At 44.0% G+C, this 10,877-nt stretch overlaps 1 protein-coding gene across 2 annotated transcripts in view; it reads left to right on the top strand.

The window, feature by feature from the left end:
* SLC7A1 (solute carrier family 7 member 1) overlaps window positions 1-10,877 on the top strand; it is a 46,225-nt gene that overhangs the window by 26,807 nt on the left and 8,541 nt on the right. For both annotated transcript variants that reach the window (XM_060273813.1, XM_035114950.2), the window contains 7 exons: window positions 1,493-1,611; window positions 5,583-5,805; window positions 6,700-6,839; window positions 7,580-7,682; window positions 8,151-8,362; window positions 9,363-9,529; window positions 10,496-10,604. In XM_060273813.1, the coding sequence (XP_060129796.1) occupies window positions 1,493-1,611; window positions 5,583-5,805; window positions 6,700-6,839; window positions 7,580-7,682; window positions 8,151-8,362; window positions 9,363-9,529; window positions 10,496-10,604 (1,073 nt within the window). The remainder of the gene's footprint in view (window positions 1-1,492; window positions 1,612-5,582; window positions 5,806-6,699; window positions 6,840-7,579; window positions 7,683-8,150; window positions 8,363-9,362; window positions 9,530-10,495; window positions 10,605-10,877) is intronic.

A 10,877-nucleotide genomic window follows, 5' to 3' on the forward strand; every position in this document is an offset into this window, starting at 1 on the left:
CGCAATGGTTGGCCTCTGTAAGTGATTGGTTCAGAACCATGGTTGAACCGGAATGGGATGGCAGAGAGAGAGAAGGCGTTGCTCCACTGGCCACTGACTTTGTTCCCTGCCCACGGCCAGCATGTGGCTATGACAAGTCATTGCTGGGGGAATTATGGGGGAAAGTTTCTCTGTCCCTGTCAAGTGACTGAGGGTGGAATACAGTCAAGTGGCCATTGCTTAATTGGAATTGACACTTTCAACTAACTTGCTAGTCTTTAAAGAGCCGCAATTCCTTTTTTGCAGGGCAGAATTGTTCAACACGAACAGTTTGTGTATAGATTGTTCTATGCAGCGCAGAGCCAAAGCACTCTGCTATTGAACGCACAAAGGAACATAGTAAAACATTGAGCCTACTTGGAACAAAATGAACTAGGAACAAACGCTCTGGCAACTGCATATGATTATTTTGGGCCTCCTAGTGAAGGCCTTGGCAGGCTAAAATTATTGAGGACACATTCAGTACAGAATTAGGGTCCAAGCCAGCTTTCCCCAACCTGCTGCACTACAACTCCCATCAACCCCAGCTGTGCTGGCTGGGGCTGTTCTAGTCCAAAACATCTGGAGGGTACCAGGTTGGGGGGAGGCTGGTCCAAGTGAAGGACTTCTGAGATATCCTGTTGATTTTCTTGCACTGCTCTTTGTGAATTTAAGCTCTGCATCCTTTGGCCAAAACCTCTGAAGAAGCAGTCAGATGTTTCAAATTTTCTCTGTGACTTGAAAAGTTTTGCCAGATTTAACAATAGGAAATCAAAAATTCTTTTTGGAAAAAAAACTTCTGAATTGTTTCAAAAGCATTTTGCAACTAAGCCTAACTGTTTTGTAGATAATAATAATAATAATAATAATAATAATAATAATAATATCTCCAAATAATAACAAAATGCGTTACTCAACCCTATCTGTGCCTGCTTGGAAGTAAGTCCCACTGATTTTAATATAATTTCCTGTGTCCACTGGGAGTATTATAGCCTTCATGTGCTGTGGTTTGTGGTGATCTCAAATCTCCAGGTTTTGTGCTTTTAGCAGGGTACAGAACCCCCAAAGTTCGGTAAATGGCTTAAACGTTAATAGTCAGTGCCTTGCCCCAGGGAATTCTGGGAACTGTGCTTTGGACAGGGGTTGGAGAGGGCAGAATACAGATCTAAGTGTCTCTACCAATCTACAGTTCTCAAGATTCATTGAGGGATGCCATGGCAGTTAAGCTGTGCTGGATTGGACCCAAAAGTATGTCCGATCTACTATCCTGTTTCCTATAGTGGCCAGTCAGACACCTGTGGGAAGCCCAGATCAGGACATGAGGGCAGTAGTCCTCACATGGACCACTGATGTGTCAACTGCATGTCTTGTGGGGGCAATTCTTCCTCTTGAAATCAACAATGTGTTGCAAACTGTCCTTTGAATCTGCTAGTCTTGAGAGGAATAACCTACATCTCTTGTTGCCTGTTTTTAGTGAAACCATTCCAGAACATGGCGTTGGTGGGTTTATGCCCTATGGATTCTCTGGAGTTCTTTCGGGGGCAGCAACATGCTTTTATGCATTTGTGGGATTTGACTGCATTGCCACCACAGGTAAGGACCCAGGACTCACAGTGAATAAACACTGTTCTTCATTAGGAATTCTGCCCACAGTTTGGCCGCCTTTGTATGTTGCTGATCATGAGAGCACAAAGATTGGGGAACGGGGGCAAAGGAAGACATTCCCTCATTAGCAATGTCATGTGTCATAAGCCGCAGCAGTCCTGCAAAGAGGAATGAAAGTAATAGCTGAAGAACTTCTGGTTGATAGATTGTCTTTTATCTAATTGCTTTTGTTTACTAAATGTACTTTATACAAGGTGATAACTTAACAAAGAACAGTCACTTCTTGTTCACCCACTCAGTGTTTGGGGAAAGGGATTTTTTTTAAAAAAAAGAAATTGTTTACATTAAATATGTGAAACAAAGCAAACAGTTTTTTGATTATGTTCTCCAAATCGGCTGCCTTTCTGTGGTCGTGGTTTTAAACACTCCAGCCATGCTTGCACACAACAATAAGCAATGGTTTCTTGCTTACCATGGTTTACTGTGGAACAAGCACGGTGCTAGTTCTCTCTGCCTGATCCCGCCTTCCCTGGTGCAAGCGGGATAAATATATCAGGAAGTTCTGACTTCCTGCTGCATCCAAAACGGGGATTATTGTTTGGGAGCAGATGGCAGCATAGTGCTCTTCCATGGCAAACCACAATGCGCCAGAAATCATTACCTGTGAACATCACCATTGCCTTGCCAGTCAGAAGATGTGTCCCCTTTCTTCAGAGCACCTACAGTGCTGAAGCCTCTTCTGCAAGGCATAGATATGGCCAGGATACACCAAAGTTTGCCTGGGGTATATATTCTTTTGTTCAAGAAAATATACTTTTTGGTACACACGTGTTATCTCTTTCCATAAAGCTAGCAACCTGCCTGGTTTTCATGGCTATCTGAGTACAATTTCAGTTAATTTAATTGTACTGAGCTGTAACCAGTTTCAGAGTAGACTATTTAAACGGGTGGATATGTCTAATATTGGTCCATTGATTTCAGTGGGTCTTCTGCATCAAACTACTGGGTAAAGTTCACTGATTTATATCATGCAGCTGCCACGGAGAGTTGATAAGTTAAGGGCTAAATGACAAAAAAAGCCTAAAATATTTTCAGTTTGACCTTTTCTTACACCCCAAGGCTCTAGTCTGTCTTCCTGTCACCCTTCCCCTTCCTTCCTTCCTTCCTTCCTTCCTTCCTTCCTTCCTTCCTTCCTTCCTTCCTTCCTTCCTTCCTTCTAGTCAAGGTTGACTTTTTTCAGTTCTGCCAACTTCCTTGTGCAGTTTAGGCCACTGTGACTTGGTTCACACATCACATTAAACTACAGTTGAAATAAATTGTGGCTTAATGTGAATGAGTAGAGCTCTTGGATACCATTTGTGGTTTTATGGGAGAGGAGCAAGCCACAAGTCCAGGTATGGACAACATGACAAGCCAGGCTATGGCTTGTTTCTCAGCAGCAAGGCAGGAACAAAAGAAGAGTGAAATGTCAGGTGATTTCGACAGCATACACCAGTTTAGTGTTTCCACTGTGTTCTTTCTTTATCATAAGAATGCAGTAAAAGTGAACTACTCACTCACTGCAAGATTCAATAGGCGCTCAATGCAGTCTCCTTTTCTGGGAGGAGATTTAGCCTTACAAGTCTATAATGTTAGGTGGACTTAAAACTAGCAAAGTCCTGTAGATCCACATCAGATGTTAAGGGTTAGTCTTTGGGTTCAGCAGAATCAAATGGTAAAGTGTGACCTTCATGCTGTATGTGATCTCATGTTTGCATGAACGCCTCCTTGTGACATGAACTTCCTGCATGTCCTGTGTCTGGTCCTTTGTAATGGGGATGATCAGGACTTACTAAGTTGTGCATGATAACTTGACCTCTGATGAGTTTATCTCCAGTTGCAGAATTATAGCCAATTATGCTTTTTTGAGTCGTATTCTAGGTGCCTATGAAGCATTAATCTCTTAATCTGATCATAACCCCTCTTCTGCAAAACCCACTTGCTTTTATTTTTAGATATCATGCAATATGGTTGTCATTTTTTAAAAAGGCAATTCCATCAACTGAATTAAATGCACATATTGCAAAATATCAGTACGATTACACCATTTTAGGTACTGAAGGAAATAAGGTTTCTATTTAATTGCTTAATAGGTTACATGCATATCCGAAGAAGAGTTCATTAACTTTCTTTCTCATCAAATTAGTTTGGAGAAAGGATTCAGTACATCTGTGTGACATGCCCAATAGCTGGCACCTCAAGGAGTTCCAAATTGCAGTCATTATCATTTGTTTCAGCCTCCCTTGATTATCGCTGTGCAGTGCCGCCCTGCACTACATGTCTACTCAGGAGTAATCCCCATAGAATTCAGTAGGACACTTCCCAGGGGAAGAATGCATAGCACTGCATTCATAGTAGACCATGCCAACTAATCAGTTGAATTTTGCACAGTCTGAGACAAGGGTTAAGAGCTTCCTTTGAGAGAGGACTCTGCATTTTATTCTCACTTTCTTTCTCTGGTTTTATTTTTGTTTAGATTAGTTTCCTTTATCTTATTATATTATGAAAACAGCTTTATTAAACCTTATTTTTTTAAATAAAATGCACAGTAGATTGTTGCTGTTTACCACCATATGACCTGCAGGTGAATGAGTTCACTGAATGCTTTTTTAAATGATTGTGTTCCCTTAGAACAGGGGTGGGTGGGCAGAAGGTAAATTTGGATTTACCAATAATATCTCTTGGCAATTTACTGAAGATTGCCAAGGGTTTCCAGCTCTCTGTTGTTTCACAATAGCAAGTGAAAAGTGATGGGGGTGGTGTGGAAAGCTGGTCTTCAGAATCTGGCCCTGTATTAATAATTTCTCTCTCAGCCTCCATGAATCCTACTTGCAAAATAGGAGCATAAATTGGTTGCCATTGGCCTGTCTTCATGCTGATCTACTGCACCTCAGTAGATTTGTATTGCCTTAGTTAATTGCCTTAATCCATAGAGACACCATTCTGCAACTGTCCCTCTTCTCCCTCTGCCCCCCAACACCACCAGCCTTGTTTTGCACCCGGTACCAGCTGCTTATGGTAAAAAACAGCAGCACCCAAAGTAGATCCCACAAGGCTAAATTTGCCAATCTGGGCCTTAGAAGACCTTAGGTTCCATTTAAAACGAAACAAAACAAATACGTTTAGCTCACATAGTTGATAAATATCAACAAAAGTTGTAGGGTGGAGAAAATATCTTGGAAAAATATTTTTTTCATATTGAATTTCTCATAGATTGTGTATTTTGTTGTAAAACAGTTTGGGACACCTTGATAGGTAAGGCAATACAATGGTGTATATATAAAGGTAAAGGGACCCCTGACCATTAGGTCCAGTCGTTACCGACTCTGGGGTTGCGCGCTCATCTCGCATTATTGGCCGAGGGAGCCGGCGTATAGCTTCCAGGTCATGTGGCCAGCATGACAAAGCCGCTTCTGGCAAACCAGAGCAGCACACGGAAACGCCGTTTACCTTCCCGCTGTAGCGGTTCCTATTTATCTACTTGCACTTTGACGTGCTTTCGAACTGCTAGGTTGGCAGGAGCTGGGACCAAGCAACGGGAGCTCACCCCGTCACAGGGATTCGAACTGCTGACCTTCTGATCAGCAAGCCCTAGGCTCAGTGGTTTAACCCACAGTGCCACCTGGGTGTATATATACACAACTATAATAAAGCTAAAAATTTGACTCTACAATATAATCTTTTAAAGCACAAGAGAGAAAATGGCATCTTAGCAAGTAAACAGCCACTTCAAAAACTCCCTGCAATTGAAGCTTCTTGGCAACCCTTGAATTGAGGGAGAATATAGGTTCCGCTCCTCCCACCCCATTATTTCATCGGGTTGCAAGCGGGGAGATAACAGCTAAAAGAAAGGATTGATCCCATTCATTGTTTCTGTAATAACATTTTCAGTCTTTGTGGCTGTTTGTTTTTTTCCGTAGGTGAGGAAGTGAAAAATCCCCAGAAAGCAATTCCAATAGGAATCGTTGCATCGCTTCTGATTTGCTTTGTTGCATACTTCGGTGTGTCGGCTGCTCTTACCCTCATGATGCCTTACTACATGTTAGATAAAAACAGCCCCCTGCCTGTTGCTTTTAAGTATGTGGGATGGGATGGTGCAAACTATGCAGTGGCTGTTGGTTCACTCTGTGCCTTATCCACAAGGTAAGATGCTGGGGGCTTCCTTTGCTACTTGCTCAGTGGGGTTTGTGCTCACCTGCCCTGTTCTAAGACGTAAATGGCCAGAATACAAATAGCCTTTGGGATTGATTGTGTTCGCCTTGGCTTCATTTCACAATATCATAGATGCAGATTGTGGGGAGCGGGAGAGACAGAGAGAGAGGGGGGCTTTTAAAAAATCCCTTCCATGATAGGTGGAGGGTTGTAGCTCAGTGATACAGGAGTGCTTCCTTTGCCTGTAAGATACTCTCTCCCTGTTATCTCCCAGCAGTGCTGGGGAAGAACCCCGCCTGAAAACTTTTGAGATCTTCTGGTCGCCAGCATGGATGAATGTTCTTCCACCTTGACTCCCCAGATGTTGCTGAGCTACAGTTCTCATCATCCCTGGCCATTGGCTAAGATTAAATATATGGTGACCCAAGGCTGAGGAACATTGGCATAGGCAATTCTGAGCTAGAGGGTCACTGGTGTGACTCGATCGAAGGGCAGTGACCTAACACCAGCCTTGCTATGGAGTCAAAAATGAACCATTTCTGTGTAGGAGCTTAAAGGCTCAGCTTATATGGCTGGCTAAGTGGGTTTAGAATAAGTTGGGATACGTGGTGTTTCTAAAGCTGTTTTGTGCATCCTGTGGCCCTTGGGAATGGGAAGGAAGGAGAAACATCTAGACCTCGCAACTGCAAGATGGCAGAACTTTTCCTTTGTCTTCCATTGCCTGATAAATTACACATCCCTTATTTAGGTGCTGGTGTTGGTTTCCTAAAGAAAGTAATTTCCCTTCAAGTAGAGATGAGGACTCTATTGCTGGATTGTTTTTACAGTGACAGTTTGCCTCGTGAATGCAAGATGAGCTTAGGTTACGCCCTTGTCTCTTTCTAGTCTCCTTGGGTCCATGTTTCCAATGCCAAGAGTTATTTACGCTATGGCAGAAGATGGACTACTGTTCAAGTTCTTGGCTCGTGTCAATGAGAGGACAAAGACTCCAATGATGGCTACAATAACGTCGGGAGCTATTGCAGGTGAGACGCCCAAGATCCCCGAAGAAAGGACTGAGTAGCTAATCCTGTTTTAAAATGAGCAAATCGAGCTAACACCCCAGTCCTCAGCACATTCCCATTAGTTCCTCAAATAAAGCACTTAAGTGTTATGCAAGGAGAATGCCTCGTACTTTCTAGAGTTTAGAGTGTTGCGATTGCATCTCATCTTGGAATTGCTTCAGGCAGTTCCTTTGTCTGTTGCATCATACAAAGAATTGGACCAGGATTAAAACATACCCACATGTACTCACAGCTTCTCTTACTGTTTTTTTTTTTGGCTGTTTCCTCTGCCAAGCAGAGCCTCTGTTTAAGAAGCAGCCTTCAACAGACTGCTGCTGTTTGTGAAAACAGGACGAGCAAATCTCTTCCAGGGTTTAAATGCTCTTTTTTTTAAATGCTGGCCTTGGTATTCATATTTATTTGTGTGGAAAATCAGGCTTCTAAAAGTCACGGGGTGCTTCCACAGATACAAAATGCCCCCTGCTTTAGGAGCAGGGTTTTAGGGCAGGGAGAAGAACTGTTGTGGTCATCTCCACTGCCTTCTCTTGGGCCTCTATGTAACGCTTCTTTAAATGCAGTGCAAGACACGGGACTCCTGTATTTCTCTTGGGTTGCTTGGAATGAAAGTATGAATAAGGAGTGAACTGTCATAGCTAACTAGTCTTATATATGAAATGGATTTACCCCACTGCATTATCTGTGTCTTCTTTGTCTCCCACCAGCTGTCATGGCCTTTCTCTTGGACCTAAAGGATCTTGTAGACCTTATGTCTATTGGGACGCTTCTTGCTTACTCCTTGGTGGCTGCCTGCGTGTTGGTACTAAGGTACGGCACAACGTTTCTGTGTTACGGTGTGGAGAAGATGGTTCTCGAGTGTTCCAGGTGTTATTTATTTAAAAATTCCAAAATTGGGACAATGGTGTGTGTGTGTGTTTTTAGGCCAACCAAAAGCTTCAGAGCTCTCCTGAACTCTTCATTAGACTAGGCCAGGGATGTATCACCTTTTTTAGTCCGCCCCCCACCCCGAGTGCCGCATTCACCCTTGGCCCAATCCTGCAGCTTGTAGGTGCGAACAGTGGGCTGTGTGTTCTTCCCTGCTGGGGATACTGATCAATATTCTAGACAGCCACTGGCTTAGAAGATTTAAGTGGTATTTAGCAACCCTCTCCTTCAGAGTCATTGTTTCCAGTGCCCGGGAATCAGTTTGGGAAGAAAACATATTGGGTGAAACTCCCTTATAGTTACAGGTGATAGGATGGTGCTTAATGTGGCCCAATTCCTTTTTTCTCTTAGGTACCAACCGGAGCAGCCGAACTTGGCATACCAGATGGCTAGTACAAATGATGAGGCAGACAACAACGAGTCTGTGAGCACCAGCGAATCTCAGACCGCCTTTCTGCCTGAAAAGGGGGAGAAGTTCTCCTTAAAAGCTGTTTTCCGCCCCCAAAATACTGATCCTTCCAAACTCTCTGGGTCCGTAGTCAATGTCTCCTCCTGCATCATAGGTAAGAGTTGGCTGCATGTGTGCAATTATTAATTTCTGCTCTGGCCTTTCTCCGGACATGTGACATTGATAGCGTGGTTAGTTCTGTATAAAGCATGCAGCTGCAGCTTCGTTTCATAAGGTTGACTTGCAAAACTCCCATAAAACCTAGCGTATGTATGTATTTGTTTAAATATCGGGAGCCACCACTTTTTAGATCCTTTGCCAGGTCCTAATTCTCTGTTAGAATTTTCTGGTACCCTCCAAATCTAATTGTATAACAACTGACCACTGACCTTGCTGGCTGATGGGAGTTGAGGCTGGTGAAGTATTCTGGTCCAACAGTGACACCAGCTTTGGGGATGGTTAAGAGAGTCTGTGCACACTTATGGCCTGTGAACTCTAGTCACAGCCATCTAATTTTGTGCACCCCAGTCTGTATCAGAAGATTAATCCCCAGGGCTTGGAAGAGCATCAGAATATGGTTCTGAATGAGCAGCCAGAAGTGAACTGGCATCCGTGTTGGCTGCACGTATAGAAGCCTGTAGGCTATATAGTGCCGTAATAGAGCATCTGATTTACGTGCAGAAAGTCCCGGGTTCAATCCCCTGAATTTCCACATAGAGCTGCCTGGAGAGCTGCTGCCAGTCTGGGCAGAGAACCCTGAGCTAGGTGGACTATTGATCTGACTTGGAACGAATCAGCTCCGTGTTCCTTTTGTTGGATTGGGACATAAGATTGTACTGGTGGAGAGTTGAGTCGGAAATGCATTTGACCCGCCTAATAACTTGCAGCATCTATTGATGAAACATAAAGGAACAGGAGCAGACTTGCCCCATAATTTTTGTGCATGCACAGATTTAGGATCAAAACTACAGAACCTTGCAGCGCACCGCTGCATTTGCTACGAATTTTACAGTTCTTGGCTTGATTTTAAAGTTACCTTTGCTTTTGTATTCAGTCTTTCCCTCCCGCCACCAAATCAGCGCGGAAAACATTTGTTCCATGTGTCTTGTTGCCAGGTGTTCTAATCGTCACCTTCTGTAGCTGGACTGTCCTTGGCAAAGATGCTCTGAAGAACGGGACCCCGTGGGCTATTGCTCTGCTTGTGGCCGTTTTCCTCCTCTGCTTCTTCTTCACCGTGGTTATCTGGAGACAACCTGAAAGTAAAACCAAGCTCTCGTTTAAGGCAAGTGGTCTGCAAGGAATGCAAGGGGGAAGCAGTCGGAGCCTTTGTTGGCTCCATGCATGGAAAGAGAGATTAATGGAGGTTAACCTGCTTTTTCTAGAGGGGCAGGAATTAGCAAGGCATGGGCAGGGGGAGAGGAGGCGCAGAGCAAACTTTCCCACGCAGATTGGCTGTGTGCACCTCCAGCTTGACCTTCACCACTCCTGATATTCCTTTCTTTTGCTTCTCATCTAGCAATCTGTCTAGTTATGTTTAATAGCCGCCAGGCAGAGGGTATGCAAGGCTGCATCTCTCTCTCTTTTTTTGGCAATCTCAGCATAATCTCCAAAAGCACCAGCTCCACACTTTGAGATGCAACCCCTGGAAAGGAGTTCTTGTTCTCGCTTCTCACTGAGCCGCAAAAAAGGGGGGAAAAGCCACACCAAACTTGTATTTCGGCCTTCTTACCTTCTACAGACTTTTAACCCTGAAAAGGGGGTGGTGGGGATTTTTAGTACCCTTTGCTTCTTCTTTTATAATCTAAAAAAGAGAGAGTATCCCAAATACCCCATCCCCCGACTAAGTACTAGTTTTAAAATTTATACATGGCTTTTCCATTTTTATTTTTTAAAGCAAAGGTGACGTGAAATAAAATGGTAAAGCCAAATGCTCCAACAGCATCTGGAAGGCCACCGACAGTGAGAAAATTAAGCTAGCAGCGGAGATGAATTCCATTTCCAGAGGAACTTCCTGGATGACGTTATTGCTCTTGCAAATTGCTAAGGAATTTTTTCCAGGGCCGATTTTAGGTACCAGCTGAAAGCAAATTATATTTTCCTATGCCCCTCCATTGGCAGTGTGATTAAGGAGGCTCAGTCGTCACAAATGGATTGTGTGACCACACATCGATAGCACGGTGTTGGGGAACTGGCTTGTCCCGAAATTCCACCCAGAGGCACAACAACCTGGTTTCTGTTCTTTTTCCAGGTCCCCTTTCTTCCCATCCTTCCAGTCTTGAGCATCTTTGTGAATGTTTATCTCATGATGCAGCTGGATGGTGGCACGTGGATACGATTTGCTATCTGGATGGTGTTGGGTGAGTTTGCAACTGGGTTTCTGACCATGCAGAATGATGGAATCCCCCCCCTCTCTTATTCTAAACATAGGGATGTTGTGAACAGTGCTGCAACAAGATTTTATTGGTTCCTGAAACAGAGTCCAAATGCCCCCTCCCCACTACTATAGGGCCAGTCCTTCCAGAAGTCTTGTAGCACCATTCAGACACCAGTTTCTGCCTTCATCCATCTCCCTCCCTCCGTGGTTCTGCCTGCCGCAGGTTGCTGCATCCTGCTGGGTGACAGGGCTGGGC

This window comes from Zootoca vivipara, chromosome 4, assembly GCF_963506605.1.
Source record: "Zootoca vivipara chromosome 4, rZooViv1.1, whole genome shotgun sequence".
Lineage (NCBI taxonomy): Eukaryota > Metazoa > Chordata > Lepidosauria > Squamata > Lacertidae > Zootoca > Zootoca vivipara.